This window comes from Cebus imitator, unplaced genomic scaffold (assembly GCF_001604975.1).
Source record: "Cebus imitator isolate Cc_AM_T3 unplaced genomic scaffold, Cebus_imitator-1.0 Scaffold158, whole genome shotgun sequence".
Lineage (NCBI taxonomy): Eukaryota > Metazoa > Chordata > Mammalia > Primates > Cebidae > Cebus > Cebus imitator.
This window is the reverse complement of record NW_016107473.1, coordinates 4,642,140-4,662,892: the sequence shown is the minus strand read 5'-3', so window position 1 is coordinate 4,662,892 and position 20,753 is coordinate 4,642,140. Positions and strand designations below refer to the sequence as shown.

The 20,753-nt window shown below is 35.8% G+C and overlaps 1 protein-coding gene across 1 annotated transcript in view; it reads left to right on the top strand.

The window, feature by feature from the left end:
• Positions 1–719: 719 nt before the first annotated feature.
• LOC108314615 (UDP-glucose:glycoprotein glucosyltransferase 2-like) overlaps positions 720–20,753 on the top strand; it is a 68,186-nt gene continuing 48,152 nt past the window's right edge. The window contains exons 1-5 of the mRNA XM_017543576.2: positions 720–926; positions 6,003–6,161; positions 6,494–6,579; positions 15,189–15,273; positions 20,028–20,113. Of these exons, the coding sequence (XP_017399065.1) occupies positions 768–926; positions 6,003–6,161; positions 6,494–6,579; positions 15,189–15,273; positions 20,028–20,113 (575 nt within the window). The 5' untranslated portion in view covers positions 720–767. The remainder of the gene's footprint in view (positions 927–6,002; positions 6,162–6,493; positions 6,580–15,188; positions 15,274–20,027; positions 20,114–20,753) is intronic.

The window sequence follows — 20,753 nt, the reverse complement described above, 5'->3', positions numbered from 1 at the left end:
CCTTTTGGGAAGTAACTGAGAGAACTCTGCAGACAACTACTAGCAAGGACCTACGGCCCTCATTCAGACAGCCCTTGAGGAACTAGATGAAACTGGAAGTAGATCCTACCCCTTGTTGAACCTTGATAGAACTACAGCACAGCTGATACCTTGACTGCAGTCTCAACTAGCCTTGATAGCATAACATAATAATTCTGATGCACAATATTGAAGAATGAAGTTAAAATATAGCAAAACTGAAGTCTAAAAGTGCTATTAAGCAGTTGTTTTCAGCTTAATCCTGTTTGGTTTTAGTTGAGCTTTTAAAAGTGGTACTAGAATTTCAGCTTGAATTTTACTTGTTTCTTAAAAGTTAATAAAATAGCTGAAAAATAGACCATGGCCGTATTTGAAGGAGGATGCATACAAATCATAATACAATAACAGACCATAAACTACTAGAACCTGCATAAGTCAGGTATATCTTAAAAGAATGCTAATCATGTTTATTAAGGAATGACAATGGAATTATAAGTTAACAATGGTAGATAATATACATAGCCTTATAATAGATAGTAGTGTCAACAAAATAATGATTGTCTATTTCTTACAAGCACTAACTCTTCTGCAGTATAGTGTGTTTTAATATTTTTGATTGAAGACTTCTGGTCAGATCATTAAGCCATTTTCAATTTTAAAATATTTTAGAAGAATCTCAGTTTGGGTCACAGTATGTCTTTTTATGTTTTATTAACAGCTTTTACCGATTTGTTCTGGAACCAGAACTGATGTCAGGGGCTAATGACGCTTCTTCTCTTGGACCAGTGGCAAAATTCCTGGATATTCCTGAATCACCCCTCCTAACCCTCAACATGATTACTCCAGAAGGCTGGTTGGTTGAAACAGTACACAGCAACTGTGACCTTGATAATATTCACTTAAAGGATGTAAGTTATGTATAGTCATATAAAGATAGAGAAACAGAATAAATTCTTATTAGCTATTACAGTTGTAGCAAGTGAGCAGTCATACTATAGATGCTTACTAGAATCTTCTTTTTTATAATTCTGGGTCCTGATCCAATGTTTCCTCTGATTTTTAAGTTTTTCTAATTTCCAAATTCAGCTTCTCTAGTCTTTCAAATTCCTAGATGTCTTTACCTTTTTTTTTTTTCCCTTTTTGCCTCAGATTTCTAGCTTACAAAGGCAATTCACTAAGATGAGCAATGTAAACAAATATGGAGAGGGACACTTGGCAACTTAGTACAACACCAATAAGTACTTACTTTGTTCTTCAAGTTTAGTTTTTAAGTCAGAGAGCAAGTTTTATCCAAAACTGTTTCGTTGTTGTTGTGTTTTTTTTTTTTTTTTTGGCCTCACAGCACATGGCCAGAGAAGATAGTCCTAACTAGATTAGGATAGAAAGTAGGAAACAAAATTTGCTGGTATACTGCAGGCCAGGTTACCTGCTTCTCATCACCCACCATATAACCCTTGTCTAGTGAGTAGTCAGGCTTCTCTTTCTCAGCTATAGTAATTCGCAGCACAAAAAGAGAGTGTTTTAAAATAAACTGAGTCTTTCAAACATTGAATTTAGAATGAGAAAAGGAATTCAGAAACCACAGTAAAAAGGGAATCATTTTAGAAGAGTTTACCTAAGATGTGTGTTAGTCCAGTTTCACACTGCTATAAAGTACTATCTGAGACTGGGTGTTTTATAAAGAAAAGAGGTTTAATTAACTTATAGTTTCACATGGCTAGGGAGGCCTCCAGAAACTCATAATCATGGCATCATGGCAGAGGGGAAGCAAGGCACGTCTTACATGGCAACAGAAGTGTGAGGGAGTGTCACACACTTTTACACCGTCAGACCTCATAAACACTCACTATCATGAGAACAGCAAGAGGGAATCTGCCCCCATGATCCAATCACCTCCCACTAGGCCCTTCCCCTGACACATGAGGATTACAATTAGACGTGAGATTTGGGTAAGTACACAGAGCCAAAACATATCACTTGGTATCCAAAAAATGAGGAAAAAATACTTCCTTCTCCTCATTGTCCTCCCTCTGACCTTTTTCCAGCTCTTGGTGTCTGATACCTCCTGTAGAACATAACCATTGCCTTGACTAAAGCATAAACATTTACTTGTAATAATTTGGTTAAGATTGTTTATTATGTTTGTTTCTCATGTGTCTTAACGTATTACCTTTTGCCTAAAGATTTTCCTTCTAGGAAAATTTATTTTGATCCACTCATACGTGGATTCTGTGGGATCCTAAATAACTTTTCTGTAACGTACTCCCCATCACTCCCAACTAGACCCACCTAAAAAATAATCGAAAACTCAGTCATAGCCATCATCTTATGTCCTTTAAATCTAGAGAAAAGGCAGCAAACTAATAGCATTAATCAGAAAAAGTTAACAAATGAATGTTACAAGAAGTGGGGAAAAAATTACTGTTTTTTCCCTGATCGGTCAGATCTCTTAACGGAGTCTAGAATTCTTCATGAAAAGAATGTACCAATGTACTCAATAAGGTAACTTTTAAACACCTTATCCAAAAGTGTGAAGTGTTTGTAGTAGGAGAAATTGGTACAGCTTAGAAAAGATTTGAAATCAGTCTGCTGGTGCAAAGTTCAGCAGCTATTCAAAAGCTGATGGAGATTAAAACTTTTTTTGTGTGTGTGGTGAGTGTCAAATCTAATAGTGTCTTTTTAGAAGCTGTTCGGATGAACACTAGCTCTAACTCTGAAGTTAGAAGACTAAGATGAATGAAAATTTTCTGTGTCTTCATAATTTATGTGAATAAACAGAAGGAGATTATAAATTCTAGCATCTGTAAAAGTTAACCACCCCTCAGGCTCATCTTTTTCATTGTGTGCCATACACTCTTAAAATATTCTGCAACCATCCTGGAAAAATAACAAAGGCATTTGCTACAGTAGTTAAAGGGGAAAAGTACGTACATCCTGGCAAAAATGAGACTAATAATGAGAGATTTACCATCATACACTAACCTGTGCAAACATTCCTGGGTACACCTAATTCCCAAACACTATACAAACACCTGGAAGAAACTTGATCTGGAAAAATTCTCCCTTAGCAGGACTTTGTTCACATGATTGTCCATACAATGACTTTACTGCACAACCAGCATTAATTTCATAATTAAAGGCGACACAAGTGATTAAGAAAGCTAAAAGTGAGAGTTCCTTTTACCGGGAGTTCAGATATTGCTCTTCTCAGCACTTATTGTTAGAACTGCATCCAAAGACTCTCTAATTATATTTTATCACAGTATATATCTGAAAGATATCAAAATACCTAGAACAACAATAGTGGTTGACCAAGGAAAGAGAAAGTGCAATAAATAAAAGATTGCTAATGAGAAATAGGATGTGGCTATGTTAAAAAGAATGCACAGAAAAATGCATTAACCCTTCTGAAATAAATAATTTTGAAATCACTTTTATTGATATTTATTGATATATTCATTACCAATATAATTGTGAAAGAATTTGTTTATTTTCAGAGATATGGTAGAGGTATAATAATACTATATTATGAATTAGATGAACACACAGTTCATCTTAGGCTCAGTTTACTCTCTCAGTGCATAACATATGAATTTTCTATCTCAAACGATCAAATACTTATAAAATTTGGGGAAAGTTCACATTTGTAGTGAAGAGTTCTGTCCCCTCTGTAAAACTTAGCAATTTAAAACAAAACAAACTTGGAAATTTGTATACCAGAAGACTTTGCTATAGAAGTCCCTTAATTCAAAAGGAAATGTTCTGAGATAGCCCCTACCCAATCAGTGGATACCTGAAACCATACATAGTACCTAACCTTATATACACTGTTTTGTTTTTTCATATATGTACCTACCTATGATAAGATTTAATTCATAAATTGGGCACAGTAGAGATTAACCTTAGTAACTAATAATAAATAGAACAATTATAAAAATAGGTCTTCATCCTCTACTCTTGTGCTTTTGGGTCACTAAGTGAAATAAGGGTTCCTTGAACACAAGCACTATCATGCAAGATTCTATGACAATACTCAGAACAGTGCACAGTTTAAAATGTATGAATTGTTTATTTCTGGAATTTTTCACTTAATATTTTTGGATCATGGTTGACTGAGGGTAACTGAAACTGCACAAAGAAAAACCACAGATAAAGGGAGACTACCATACCTTATATGCCTCAAACTACTTAATCATCTAAAACTAATTCGTTACTTTCACTTTTCCGTGGATTTTTGCCCATTCAGAGTTCTGAATAGTTTCTCAAAGTTCAGATTGCACCAAAGTCATTAAGTTTAGCCTTCACATGCCTTAAGATGCAAGAAGAGATGTACTATCATTTATCCATCTCCACTATCAGATAGCTTGTCAGAGTTCAGATCACAGATCAAGATATATATTATAACTTTGCTAATAATAACTTGGGAAAGTGTGTCTGCAGTTGCACAAAATCATGTTCAAGAGCAACAAAAATACTAAACATACTTACAGATAATTGTTAACAAACTCAAATGCTAATCTTTATAATTAAACCTAACCTTTTTTTAAAGGAAGACACTTAGGTATTCAGCCACAGAAGAACAATACAATTAATATCCTTTTAGAAAACTTAGTATGTTCTCAAAGTTACATTTGAAAGGTATTAAATTTATGTCCGGTATCAACAATATTTAGAATAGAAAATAAAAATATAAAGGGAAGATTAAAACATAAGGATCAAAAAAGATCACTAACTCATATTTTTGCTAAAAATGAGCTTTGTAGCTTGGCATGGTGGCTCATGCCTATAATCTCAACACTTTGGGAGGCCGAGGCACACAGATCACTTGAGGTCAGGAGTTCGAGACCAGCCTGGCCAACATGGTAAAACTCCATCTCTACTAAAAATACAAAAAAAATTATCTGGGAGTGTTGATCTGTGCTTGTAATCCCAACTACTTGGGAGGCTGAGGTGGGAGAGTTACTGTTTGTTCTTAAAAACAGTAAAATAAGAATAGAAATCAAGAAAGAAATGCTGTAAACAAATATATTAATTATTTCTGAGACAATTACAGTCCAGGAAAAACAACTATACAATACAGAATATATCCAAATACTCTGTATTCTAAACACACTAAACAATAGTGTTGAAAACCTAATATGGTGAAGTAAGATTAGATATATGTAACATCACTGATTTTAATTTACTTAACAGAATTTTCAAACTGTAAAAATCATTGTTTTACTTATTCTCATGTTTGGTTATGTTATTCAAGTGAAGTAGAGTAAAAGCTTTATCTTGAAAATATTTATTATAACATTTGCAGTAGAGAAAAATCCAGAAACAACTGGAATGTTCAGCCATTTAAAAAGATGTTTATAGAGACAGAGACATGTTCTTAGAAAACCATGTTTAATGAAAAAGCAGATGACTTTCTTACAAAAATGTGTATAAAGACAAGAAATAGAAATCAGTGTGTTGACATTTATATCAATGTTTATTCTGTGCTTTCTGTTTTTTCTTCTTTCCACTTGGGAAATGGAATATTATATTGATTTTTTAATTAACTTTAAAAATGAATTTCATTAATTTATAATTAGTTGATTATAGACATTAATGTTTTTTAATTACAAGAAGGCCAATAGATAGTAAGTTAGCTTTCTTGCCAAGTCTAAAGTGGGAGCTTCAGGACAACAGCAAACTGAAGCAGATTCTTTAAGTAATTTCCCATCTAAATCTCATGTTCACATCTTTCCTGCTTGGTTATATTGGTGCATATATCATGAGGTTCAGGTAAAGCTGATGTCATGAAAAAGAAAATGTTTATCTTAAGCTTTTTGTCTTGAAGAAATCAATTCAACTCATAAATTCACCCGTGTAAAAGAAGGACTTGAAGTTACCCACTGAAATACATTGGCCAGTATTAAAAAATCACATGTATTTATTTCAAAATTTTGTATTATGAGTTTTACTAACACCAAAACAATGACACACTTTCTCCACAGACTGAGAAAACTGTTACTGCAGAATATGAACTAGAATACTTAGTACTTGAAGGACATTGCTTTGATAAAATGACAGAACAGCCTCCTCAGGGTCTGCAGTTTACACTAGGCACAAAAAATAAACCTGTTGTGGTTGATACAACAGTGATGGCCAATCTTGTAAGTAGTATTTAATTGATGATATTTAATTTGATGTTGTGATGAAATTCTCTGTTTTCCTAATAGTAAAATGAAATAATCTTTATTCTGCTATTGCTGAACAGTTTGCCGAAAACATAATTGAATCTTTGAAGAAGATAAATAAAAATAGGGAAAATCATACTTTCATAATATTATTTTAACAGGTTATTGTAAAATCTCTTTACTTGAAATTTATTTATAGAATTTATTCATTCTACAATTAATACTTTCTTGGATTATTCATGTATTCATGAACAATTAGATGATTTTTAGTCATATTACTCAATTATTTTTTTTTCTCATTTTAAAAGGGATATTTTCAATTAAAAGCAAACCCAGGTGCTTGGATACTGAGGTTATGCCAAGGAAAATCTGAAGATATTTATCAAATAGTTGGGTGAGTTATGTAGACTGCCTTTACACTTTTAAACATAAACATTTTAGTGTAAATCAACCAAGATCATCAAAACAACAATTAAAATGTTAAGACTGGCCTGGCGCAGTGGCTCACACCTGTAATCCCAACAGTTTGATAGGCCAAGTCAGACAGATCACTGGAGGCCAGGAGTTCGAGACCAGCCTGGCCAGCATGGCAAAACCCCGTCTCTACTACAAATACAAATATTTGCCAGGTGTGGTGGCACACACCTATAATTTCAGCTATTTGGGAGGCTGAGACCCAAGAATTTCTTGAACCCAGGAGGCAGAGGTTGCAGTGAGCAGAGATTGTACCACTGCATTCCAGTCTGGGCCAGAGAGCAAGTCTCTGTCTTTAAAANAAAAAAAAAAAAAAAAAAAAAAAAACTGGGTTAGGTCCATCAGCAAGATAGGACATTCCAGTGCTCATACCCATGCAGAAACATCAATTTGAATAACTATCCACTCCACCCATAAAACTACCTTAATAAAAACAAAGGAACCAGGCGAGCTATTACAACACTGCAGTATAGCACAGAAATAAGAAAGACACATTCAAGAGTGTAGGAAGGATAGTTTTACATTTCATGCATCACTCCTCCCTCAACCTGATACAGTACAGCTGGAGGGAGATACCCACTTGGGGGAAGGAGAGGGAAGTGAGCACCAGACTTTGCCTTGGACCCCAAAACCATGTTCACCCAAGTAAAACGCAGTTCCAGGTAGGCCCCCACAGCCCCAACTTAATGCTGGTACCGGAAGGCTGAGCTGCCAGATCCCGCAGCCCCAGGCTGTTGCCCAACTCCAGTGGCAGGCCAGCCGCCACAAATTCAGGCTCTTAGACTTTTCCCTTTACCAGCATAATTGTTATATTGATCATTTAATGACAATATATTATACATTATATCTTATATAACAAAACCATTATCCCTGGGTTATATTCAATTTGGAATTCGTTTTTTGCACAAAAATTTTCCTGGTCATTAGTGAGCCGTAGTAGAAAGCAGGGATCATCACACTTTTTTGGTAAGGAGCCAAAAATATTTAATGTTCATTTGAGAGCACATATGGTCTCTGTCAAAAGTCTTTTTTAACAATCATTTTTAAATGTAAAAATTATTTTTAGCTTAGGACCATTAAAAAAAATAGACCACAAATCTGATTTGGCTCACTGGCCATAGTTTGCCAACTCTTGATAAAATTTTCTTTATACCTTTAATAAATATCTCTAGATTGCATTTCTTTCAATACTTAGCACCTTTTATTACACCACACATTGTGCTCAACAAAGATAATATAGGAGTAGGGGTTATTGTATCTTTTTTTTCCCCTTTATTTTATACTTCGTGTAGCTTATAGTGTCAGTTAATAAATGTGCTTGTTTATGCACACAGAGGTATGAAAGGCAGCTGGATGTGTATGTTTACTGTGTGCCTTTCATGGGACACTTCTTTTACCTAGTGGATAATCTAATGCATGGTTGTCTGATCCCAGACCCAGGTTCTGTCATGCAGGAAACTTTTTTTATATACTGACAGATGCCCATGTGGCTCTTGTGTGACCCATGTCCACTTTATGCTTCCTGACCATTGCAGTGACACAGGGAACCCAACCTTGTGTTCTCCCCAGCATCCTAGAGAAACCCCTGTCTGGGGTAGTCCCTGGTTCTTCCAATGGGTGGTACAAATTTCATACACCATCACAATGGGAAATAAGTTCAAAGATCTATTACTTACAAATCCTGGGCAGGGAGGGTACCATCTCTATGTCACATCAGGCAAGAGTGAAGAGGAGTCAGGTAGAGAGAAAGAACACACATGCAACTAGCAATATATACAAGGAAATAGATCATGGGTCATTTTTGATCTGTTCGAAAGGAAGCCAGGACAGCAGATGCCCAGTTTGCTAGGCAGGAAGGGTGCCTCTAAGTTCTTATCTTTGGCTATCACCCATACCCTTTTGTGTATGATGTTCTAATGCCTCGGCAGCAACTTATGTTACCTTGCTGTGTCATTCCTATTACAAATGCACAGTTTCTACCCTCCCACAACTCATTCCAGTAGAAAAGACAGTCAAGAAAATGAGTGACTATTACATGTTCTAAGTGCTATAAAAGAGTGCTGTGATAGTATAGAAAATGAGCAAAGTAGACTGTAACATTTATATTGACCCTTATAAAAGCCATGGTTTCAAGGCATAATTTTAAGAAGCATTCATGCTTTGTTTCAGCTCTTTAAATTTTGTGCAAACTGCATTGTCAGGAACTCGGCATTTCTTTATTTGCTCCTACTGTTTCACCATTGTACTTTGCAAAGGGAAAGCCATTTATGTAAATTGTGATTCAAATCCCCTCTGTATCGCCAACCATCTGTATGATCTTGTGTAAGTTTCTTTGCTCTTTGTAGTCTTTATTTCCTCATTACAAAAGGGAATAATCCTAACTCTGTTGTAGAATTTTGCTAAGGACTCAATGAGAAAATCATCATAGAATGTTGAGTAAATGTCCATATCCTCTCCACTTATTCCTTCTTTACAAATACAGTTATACAACAGTACATGTATTATGTAGAACTAAAATTATACATGATTTAGGTTCTATTTTATCTTCTTTACTATTTCTATTATACACAGTTCATAAAGATGTTTTAGAAAGAAACTAGTTCTTGATGTTGTATTTGAAGTACCACTAACATATTAGTGAAAATTGTTTTTTTTCATTCACAGACAACTTTCAGCAATAGAAATAACTTACAAATTTGTTTGTGTTACTTACAAACAATAAAACTATATGCTTAGTCATCATTTAATTCCACATATGATTAAATGTCACTAGCTATCCAAGAGGGAAAAAAACAAATATTGTTACTATATAATAAAATGTCTTTGAAAGTAAAGTACCAGTAATGAAAACGAGGTCAATATAAAATATGACAAAAATGGATGTTCTGTTTATCCTAATTTACATATTAATTCTAATTGATACTACCTTTATAATTAGAAAAAATTCCTGAAACATGCTAAAAATCTAAGCTAAAATAATATCTATATGAGTTTCTAAGTTCAGATTTTAAAACCATGACTAAATTATATTTTTTAATTTGGCTTTCCACTTCAGAGTGTGTACTTTCTGTGTCTGTCAATCTTGTTGTAATCTTTAACTGCAGATTATTTGTGTGTACTCAGCGTTGGCTGTTACTTACCTTGAATATAAAAAGTCTCAAAATTATTCTCTTTTACTTCTTTTAAGTTCTACCAAAATTAGACAAATGCTGCTCAGATTTTCCTAATTAATTGTAGAGAATGTTAAATACTTTATGCACCTTCAATGCCAAATTATTGTGCTAGACTTTTCGCTTGAAATCTTTAGAAAAATTTTTTCTGCCAGAGTAATACTTGTAATTAATTTTAGTTTGGTAGCTTTGAGGCTGAACTGTATCTCCTGTTTTATATAGGAGGAAGGAGATGTCAAACAAGCCTTTCCGTTCCTTCTCCGCAGGTACTTGAGCTCGTCCACTGTAACTTTGCTTGCTCTGCAGTAGTTAAAACTAACCCTCTGTGGACTCTTCAAAGTTCTCTATTGCTGCACCTCACCCTCCTTTAGTTCCCTGGTTCTGTTGGCGCATCTCTATTTCCACTGGCTGCTTCTGACAACATTCTTAATCCCTGAGCCTCCAGTGCTACACCACCAGCCGGTTTTGACTGAGGTCTCCTCATACCTCCTGGTTGCCATGTTGGCAGGACACATGACTACCCAGTGGTAACAGCAAAACCAAATGCTGTCCTTCTTGGCTGCATCTGATCTGTGGATATACTTACACATCAGTTGCCCAACAAACTGTAGTTCAGGCCAGTTGCAGAGGTAGTAAGCACTCTCCTGACTCCTCAGTTAAAGCAATAAATCAGTTCTCAAATATTCAGTCCTGCTTCATGATATACTTTTAACTTTCCCAGACATGAATCAGATACGAGTCCTCTGTGCATCCCATGTTAGCAGACTATGTATTGCAAAGTGTTTTCTCCTTAAAGTGTCTACCTTATTGAGTTTGGAATGAGAAGGCAATGCTCTTCCCCTCCCATCCCCACAGGGTGTAGTGATGGAGACTCACAATCTGGCAACAGCTCTCTGTAAGGAAACTTTTCTGCCTTCATCTCACATAACCCCTTCTGTGAACATTTTTATATGCTTAATCTCTCTAAGGGGCAATCTACATATTGTGGGGGTATTGAGAATGGATGGCTATTCATACTCACTTCAGTGTCTGGTAGCTATCTTGTTGGTGTTTCAGCGGAAGCATCTAACATCCTTTTACCCCTAATCCAATATTCTGTTTAGTTCTGTACTATCATATTACCATTAGTTAAATGTAAATTTTAATGAATTCACTATTGATCACAGTTTTTATATGTCTTTTACTTTTCACATTCTTTTTTTGTTTAGATGGTGTCTTAGGGCATTTTTTTGCTGCTGTAACAGAATATCTGTGACTGGGCAATTTATAACAAACAGAAATTTACTGGTTCACAGATCTGGAAGGTTGGAATTCCAAGACTGAGGGGCAGCGTCTGACAGAAGTCTTCTTGCTGCATTATCCTGTGGCAGAAAACAGAAGGATAAGAGAGAGCAAAAGAGAGCTAAACTTGCCCTTTTATAATAGCACCAGTTCCACCCAACGAGGGTGGAGGCTCATCACCTAATCACCTATTAAGGGACCCATCGATCTTTTTTTTTTTTAATATATATATTTTATTGCATTTTAGGTTCTGGGGTACATGCAGGATTGTTGCATAGGTGCCTACATGGCAACGTGGTTTGCTGCCTCTATCCTCTCGTCACCTATATCTGGCATTTCTCCCCATGTTTTCCCTCCCCAGCCTTCCTACTCCCCGCTGTCCCTCCCCTGTCCCCACCACAACAGACCCCAGTGTGTGATGCTCCCCTCCCTGTGTCCATGTGTTCTCATTGTTCAGCACCCACCTATGAGTGAGAACGTGCAGTGTTTGATTTTCTGTTCTTGTATTAGTTTGCTGAGAATGATGGTTTCCAGATTCATCCATGTCCCTACAAAGGACATGAACTCATTGTTTTTTATGGCTGCATAGTATTCCATGGTGTATATGTACCACATTTTCCCTGTCCAGTCTATCATCGATAGGTATTTGGGTTGGTTCCAGGTCTTTGCTGTTGTAAACAGTGCCACAGTGAACATATGTGTGCATGTGTCTTTATAATAGAACAATTTATAATCCTTTGGATATATGCCCAGTAATGAGATTGCTGGGTCAAATGGAATTTCTATTTCTAGGTCCTCGGGGAATCTCCACACTGTCTTCCACAATGGTTGAACTAATTTACACTCCAACCAACAGTGTAAAAGTGTTCCTGTTTCTCTACATCCTCTCCAGCATCTGTTGTCTCCAGATTTTTTAATGATCGCCATTCTAACTGGCATGAGATGGTATCTCAGTGTGGTTTTGATTTGCATTTCTCTAATGACCAGTTATGATGAGCATTTTTTCATGTGTTCTTTGGCCTCATAAATGTCTTCTTTAAAAAGTGTCTGTTTATATCCTTTGCCCACTTTTGAATGGATCTGTTTATTTCTTGTAAATCTGTTTTAGTTCTTTGCAGATTTTGGATGGGTAGATTGCAAAAATTTTTTCCCGTTATGTTGGTTGCCTGCTTACTCTAATGATTGTTTCTTTTGCTGTACAGAAGCTCTGGAGCTTAATGAGATCCCATTTGTCTATTTTGGCTTTTGTTGCCAATGCTTTTGGTTTTTAGTCTTGAAGTCGTTGCCTATGCCTATGGGACCTATCACTTAATACTGTCACAATGGCAATAAAATTTCAACATGAATTTTGGAGAGGATATTCAAATTGTAGCAAATTTAAATGAGAAAGCATTCAAATTATCAGAGAAGGATTTAACACAAGCAATTGGATGCTTTTACATTATGTTAGGAAGAATTGGAGGAGCAAGCTCTCTAGGAGGGCTGGATCCTAGGAATGCTTGAGAACAAAATCAAGGAAGTGAGCAACCAGAAAGAGCTGCTACTTTCCCGTCATCAGAAATGAGAAAAAGCTAGAAGCTGCTGCCAGCAACATATCAACGAGCCTTTGGTACCCAGAAAGCTAAGCAATTACACACTGTAACACAGATGTAGAAAACCTCAATATCTCCATGACTGTGCTTGACAAAAGAAGCTAGGCAAGCATCAGCACATTGCCTCACTCACTTCTAAATTCCAAATAACATGCAAATGTATCTGTTTAGCAGAAGCTAATTCTCAACCAAAACCTTAGCTTTGTTGAGTAACAACAACAACAAAAACTGGGTGTAGCTTTCTAATTCCTGCAGTATATGCTAAAGGTTAGGGTGTTGCCTGCCATATCATAATATACACCACCTTTCCACAAATAATTTTTTTTAGAGACATTAGTGGCGTACCCTCAAATGTTTAAAACTTTGAGGTGGTCCTCAAAGGTTTAAAAATTTCTTTTTCAGTTCCGTATGAATTATAACTTTCCTAAGTATTGAATATCAGCATTATAATTTTATTCAGAATGCCTAAAACAAGGCTTCATCATTGCTTCTTACCATTTGGTGTTTTGGATGAAAAATATAAGGCCAATCTGATTAACATTTCTTCTCTGAAAATATAAATGATTTTTTTTTTTTTTTAGAATTTCAGGAAACACATGTATAAGTCCTTTTTTATTAGTCATGCTTTCTGACACATAGTGAATTTTTCATTTTGAAGTAAATGGCTTTTACTAAGGTACAGTATTCCCTTGAATCTCATTGAGAATAGGAATTATTTAAATGCTTCCCTTTTTTCTGCATTTCCCTTAATTCCTTATCAGTGAAGTCTATTTCCTTCTATTTAGCTTGTTCCCTTCATTTAGGCTGCTCATTTTCCTCATGTATCCAGAGGTTTCAGGTTCTTAGCATTGTTGGTAAAGGTCTGATAGTGCAGTGGTGAAGAGCCAGACTACCTAGGCTCAGTTTGGATCTAGGATAATGATTCTACTCTCCTCAAAGGATGGTTGTATAGATTAAATGAGTGAGCATCTGTGAAGTGCTTTAAAAAGTGCCTCAAATAGAATGAGAGCTTATCACCACCACTACCTCTGCTACCTGATGTGAGTGGAAAGATATTTGCTTTAGAATTTGTCTGGGTCTAGCTGTAGTACTGTGCTAGCCGGCTTTATACTCTGGATCTCAGTGGACAGTGGATTAAATGGCTAAAGTTGCAATGCCCTTGAGCAGTGTTTGTGACTATACGCACTTGAAGTTTTTAAGAAATTTGACAGTATTTCTACTATACAAGTTGGAGCCCTTTCTTTCTTTCTCTCTTTCTTTTTTTCTCGTTCTTTCTTCCTCTCTTTTTTCTCTCTTTCTCTCTCTTTCTTTCTTTCTTTCTTTTCTACAAGGTCTCTCTTGCCCAGACTGAAGTTTGATGGCACAATCATGGCTCACTGGAGCCTCCATCTGCCAGACTCAAGCAAGCCTCCTACCTCAGCCTCCTGAGTAGCTGGGACTACAGGCGCTGTCCACCACACCAAGCTAATTTTTCAAAAAATTTTACAGAGACAAGGTCTCACTGTGTTGCCCAGACTGGTCTCAAACACCTGGACTCAAGCGATTCTCCCACCCCAGCCTCCAAAAGTGCCAGGATTACAGGTGTAAGCTATCGCACCTGGCTTCTTTCTGTTTTCAACTGGTGATTGTTGGACAGAGTTCTTTCTGCTACTTTGGTTTAATCCAGGAATTGAGAGTAAGAGAAAGTCAAAGAGGTATTAGTCTTGATAGTGTTAGACTCACCAGGTGTTGATTTTGGAAAAATGTTAAAAGTGTTATTATATATAACAACTCAAAAGTAGCTACTAATTTGACATCTGATTGCTTCCCCTTCCAACAAAATTCAACTTTATTGTAAATATGATAGAATTTTTCAGTCCATAGTAAAAATAGTTTGAAAAAATAATTATTGAGCACAGTTGTCATATTTGTTTAAGCAGTTTCAAAAATTAGAGAAAAAACTGCATTATATGTAATACAAAATGGAAACACTCAAGTGATGCAGATGGACACTGTAGACACATTTTCAGTCTCGTTAGTTTAAGATGTACTTCTAAGTTTGGCATTTGAAAATGGCTGGTGGATATTAAAAAGTTGTTGGGTAATGTACAACTCCTTTGGTATAGGAACAACTTACTTTGAAGTCTAAAAATTGTAATTATCTTGCAGTATATCAGGGATATGAAAGATTTTAGTTTTATGATAGCCATGGTACATAACAGCAAAGATAAGCCATAATTTGAACTTTCTGAGTGATTGGGTAGTATTGAATTTAATGAGTTGCTTTTGTACAATTTTAAATGTGTACTAAGCTAATATTTATTGGATAATTTTGAAAAATCTGGCATATTGTATCTTAATTGACTGTAAAAAACAGAAAAACGTGATATATGCAGTAGTGATGTTGGACTTAGGTTTATTGCAAAATGAGTTTATTCTGTTATTTATGCCATCATAATTGTATGTCTATTCTTGAATTAATTATGGACACATTTTTCTACTTTCAGGCATGAAGGAACTGACTCTCAAGCAGACCTAGGGGATGTCATTGTTGTATTAAACAGCTTCAAAAGCAAGATCCTGGAAGTAAAAGTATGTGGGGCAGAGCTCTTTATAGGCTCGGTTCTTAATATTAAGAATTATCTTCTTTGCTTTTTAATTTATTTATTTTACAATCAACTTTACAATTTTACAACCTAAAATGGTATAATTGAACTCCAGCAGTAAAAAAGGAAGAGGATTAAGTTCAAAATGGAAAACTGAACTGGAAGATAGAAGAATTTTTTTTTACATTATAACTTAACTATATCTACACCTTATGTGTAGCCAAATTACGTTACAAATTGTACTCTATAGATGAGATCAAGAACAATCACTGAAAAAATTAGTCCAAAAAAGAAAAGGTGATGTTTCTTTTCTTAAGAAGGGAGAGAAAGGGAATTTTTAATGATGGCAGATGTTATTTTTTTGGACCAACCCTCCTGCTTATAACTAGTTAAAATATTAGATAAAATTTTTTTAAAATCTTAAGAACAATGAGGAACTGATAATAATGAAATAATAAAGATAATAAGGAAACACAAAACCAAACTTAAAGGGAAAATAAGAGTCTAGTGAAATAAGCAAGCACAGAAATTTTACTTGACCCGAGGAAGCTACTGTTGCCCTGGGAACATTTGTTTTTCCTGTCACAGTTTACCATTTTTATTTAATTTGATGGATTAGGGGTCAAAAATTAGAACCCAGAACCCACATAAAGTATGTACTCTATTAGAAGACTCTCTCTACAATAAACTAGCTATGTTTTCAAGGTAAGGATGAAACATAAAAAATTATTCCTCACACACAGTCTTTTAGACCAAGTTTGAGTCACCTAAGTAGGCCAGGGAATCCTGAACGTTGAATTGGTGCTAAAATAGTTCTAGATTGATAGGGTATACAGGTATCTGGAAGAGACACCCATAAATCTCTGGAATAAATTACAGTAGCCTAAGCTGCAAATCAAATTTTTCTAGTGTAAAGACCAACTCATGGTCAAAGTTAACCAAATACACAAAACTAGCAGAAAAAGAAAACACACACACACAGACTCAAGATATTAGAATGATTGGAATAGCATCTGAAACAGCTGTACTTTGTTTAAAGAAATTAAAGATGAGTTTAAAAATAATTGCAGGAAACAAGAAACTATAAAACATGTACATCAGATTTTTTTAAAATTAGACCTTTGGAAACTGAGTAATACAATACCAAAATTAATCATTCAATAGATAGCTTTAACATGCCTTCAGAGAAAATTAGCCAGTTAGAATGGCGATCATTAAAAAATCTGGAGACAACAGATGCTGGAGAGGATGTGGAGAAACAGGAACACTTTTACACTGTTGGTGGGAGTGTAAATTAGTTCAACCATTGTGGAAGACAGTGTGGCTATTCCTCAAGGACCTAGATATAGAAATTCCATTTGACCCAGCAATCCCATTACTGGGCATATATCCAAAGGATTATAAATCGTTCTACTATAAGGACACATGCACACGAATGTTCATTGCAGCACTGTTTACAATAGCAAAGACCTGGAACCAACCCAAATGCCCATCGATGATAGACTGGACAGGGAAAATGTGGCACATATACACCATGGAATACCATGCAGCCATCAAAATCGATGAGTTTGTGTCCTTTCTAGGGACATGGATGAACCTGGAAACCATCATTCTTAGCAAACTGACACAAGAACACCGCATGTTCTCACTCATAGGCGGGTGTTGAACAATGAGAACACATGGACACAGGGAAGGGAGCATCACACACTGGGGTCTGCCGGGGAAATAGGGAAGGGACAGCAGGGGGTGGGGAGTTGGGGAGAGATAGCATGGGGAGAAATGCCAGATGTAGGTGATGGGGAGGAAGGCAGCAAATCACACTGCCATATGTGTACCTATGCAACAATCTTGCATGTTCTTCACATGTACCCCAAAACCCAAAATTCAATGAAAACAAAAAACAAATGTTTACAAAGGAACAAATTAAAAAAAAAAAATTACTCACTGTTGTCCTAAGTTTGACCATTTTATATCCCCACCAGCAATTCCTGAGAGTTCCAGTTGTTCCACGTTTTCCCTTGCAATTGATTCTTTAACTTTGTCATTCTAATGAGTGTATAGTGGCGTCTCCTCTGGCTTTAATTTGCATTTCTCTGATGATAAATAATGTTAAATACTTTTTCATGTGTTTATTTGCCATTCCTATATATTCCTTTGTCAAATTTCTGTTTAATTATTTTTCTACTTTTTATTAATTGTTTTTATTGTTGAATTTTAGGAGGGTTTTTTTTTTTTTTCATATTCTGGTTACAAGTTACCCATGCCATCCCTCAAATAAAATATTTTCTCTCATTAAAAGAAAACAGTTAGCGAGTTGGGAGATAGGCCTAAAAAAGTGTACCAAATGCAACAGTGACAGAAAAAACGAAAATATAGCATAGAGTATTAACACACACACACACACACACACACACACAAACACACAATGTGAAAGTCTAAGATTACTAGGAGTGGATTTAAAACTGGCTCTGCCACTCACTAGCTGTGTGACATTGGACAGATTACTTAATCTCTTTGTCTCATTTCCTCATCTGTAAAACCGGGTTAACAATAGAATCTACTTTATGGGACTGTTATGAAGATAAGATAAAGCACTTTATGAATGTTTGTTGGATAAATAAAATTAGTCTAAATGGAATCTCAGAAGATAATGAAAGAATGGGGTACAAGCAATACTTGAAGCAATAGTAGCCAAGAATTTTTATGAATTGATGAAAGGTACCAATTACAAATATTCAACAGCCTACCCATACCTAGGTCTTTCAGCAGTTTTTTTCTTTTTGTGTTTTGGGTTTTTTTGAGATGGAGTCTCACTCTGTCTCCCAGCCTGGGGTGCAGTGGCCTGAGATCTTGGCTAACTGCAACCTCCATTTCCCAAATTCAAGTGATCCTCCTGTTTCAGCTTCCCAAGTAACTGGGACTACAGGCATGTGCTACCATGCCTGGCTAATTTTTATGTGTGCATGTATTTTTTGTATTTCTAGTAGAGGTGGGGTTTAATGTGTTGGCCAGGCTAGTCTTGAACTCCTGACCTCAAGTGATCCAACCACCTCAGCCTCTCAAAGTGCTGGGATTACAGGTATGAGCCACCACGCCAGCCACCTTCAGTTTGTTTTCTAATAACACAGTTTTGTCTCCTAACCATCTCTCTCTCTCAGAATTACAGTAAAAAGATAGAAAAACAGAGAGGAGAAAAGATAAGCAACATAGAGGATCAGCCCATGAAATCCAGTAGCCTACTAAGAGGAACTTCAGAAAGTACAGAGAAGATGGAGGAGGGAAAGTGTCTAAAGCTGAGAGAGAAAAATGTTCATGTCAAAAGAGTCCACAAATTACCAAGTAGAATGAATGAAAATGGCCCACATAAGATCCTAATAGCTGCTAAGAAGAAAAAGTGGGTCACTGCAATATAATGACCCTTAACACTAGCACCAGAATTTCATTTTCAAAATACTTAGATGTTGACAGCAAAACAAAGGTTTCAGTGTTCTGAGGAAAATAATTTAAACCTAAGATTCTATATCTAGCTAAATTCTTAATCAAATGTGAAGGCAAAAAGTTTCTGTAGTGTGAGGATTTTTTCATACCCCTTCTTGAAGACATTTGGCAGTACAATGAAGATGAAGATCAAGAAAGAAGATAGGTAGTTCAAGAAATGGTGAAACTAATCTGTAAACCAATGTAAAGAAAATCTAGAAAGAAACAGTTAATTGTTGAACTTTAAGAAAAATGTCTTCAGGTAAACAAGAATTCCAGACAATTAGATAACATGAGTAACAAACTGAAAAAGATTGTGTCTCTGATAAAGAAGACATATTTGTATACCTCCCCACAAGAAAAAATAAGAACAATGTAATTCCAGGAAAAAGATAGTCCTCTGCTGGTGGAATGTAAGAAAGGACAATTCATCTGAACTAGCAAGAAGTCTTCTAGGAGTGGCACAGTGACCATAGGAGGAAACTAACTATTCTGTACTATGCTAAAACTGTAACTGTACAAAGGAAATAGAATTTTAGTAGCTTTTCAGACTCATCAATGGTTAATCTTTACATTGTCATGATAAACACTTTTTACTGATTTTCTTGTTTTTGAATCACTGTAGCAAAATGCAACAGATACATTTATGTTTACTGAACTAACGTAAATGTTATCTGTATTTACAAATGCTAAAGTCAAGGTTTAACTAACGTAAGTTGGGAGGTAGAGGGAAAGCATAGAAATAGTGGTGTCCTTGTCTAATACACAGAATATACAAGAGAAACTGTTGGGATTGTGGGAATAAAAAAAAATAAGAGATTTAAATATTATTTAAAGTGACAAAAAAATACTTAGAAGAACTGAAGATAAACATATTACTACCAAAATTTCCAGACAAATAGGGAAAGGGAAGGATGACAATAAGTGAGGTATTTATCTGTCATCGCAAAGAATGAATAATGTCTAAACTCTGAATTCAGAAATACTAGTAGATAATGCCTAAAAGCTGGTAAATTAATAAACATAAGTGTAAGCACATTATTTAGCAATATGGAGGTGACCATCGAAGAAACTAAACAGAGGTTGACTTGATAGTTGAAGACCAGATTGTTTACAACATTGTGCTAAGATATTGCCTGTCTTTGGTTACTGCAACTATCCATCTTAGATTTCCAATGGTAATCTTGCCCGTATGCTTTACTTTCTAACCATACAGCATGAAATGTAAAGCAGCCAAATTCTAATTTTTACCATGCTATCTAGGTGAAAAAAAAACCAGATAAAATTAAGGAAGATATCCTTAATGATGAAGATGAAAAAACAAAAGGAATGTGGGATTCCATTAAAAGGTAATTACTAATGAATATTTTAACACATAACTAGATTGATCCAGAAGTCTAGTATGTGGAAGTTCCACAGGTAGTAAAAATTTAAGTAAAGCAGAGGTCCTCCAATCTAGGAGGGATAATATAAATACATAAATGTTACTGCTATGTGCAAGATAGAAAACTAGAGCTGTAAGACAGATGAAAATAAAATACAAACTAATGGAGAAAAATGATATATCTGATTACAAGGAACCTCAGGAAATACTCCTTGGAGGAGTGGCAAAGATCTGTTTTAAAGGACAGACAGGATTTCAAAAGTTAAAGATTGAGTGGAGGTGGTTACATGAAGGCAAAAAGATTGGATATGTTCCTCAAAAGAAAGTAGCCTAGCGGCTGGGCGCGGTGACTCACGCCTATAATCCCATCACTTTGGAAGGCCGAGGCGGGTGGATCACGAGGTCAAGAGATCGAGACCATCCTGGTCAACAAGGTGAAACCTTGTCTCTCTACTAAAAATACAAAAATTAGCTGGGCATGATGGTGCGTGCCTGTAGTCCCAGCTACTCGGGAGGCTGAGGCAGGAGAATTGCTTGAACCCAGGAGGCGGAGGTTGCGGTGAGCTGAGATCGTGCCATTGCACTCCAGTCTGGGCAACAACAGC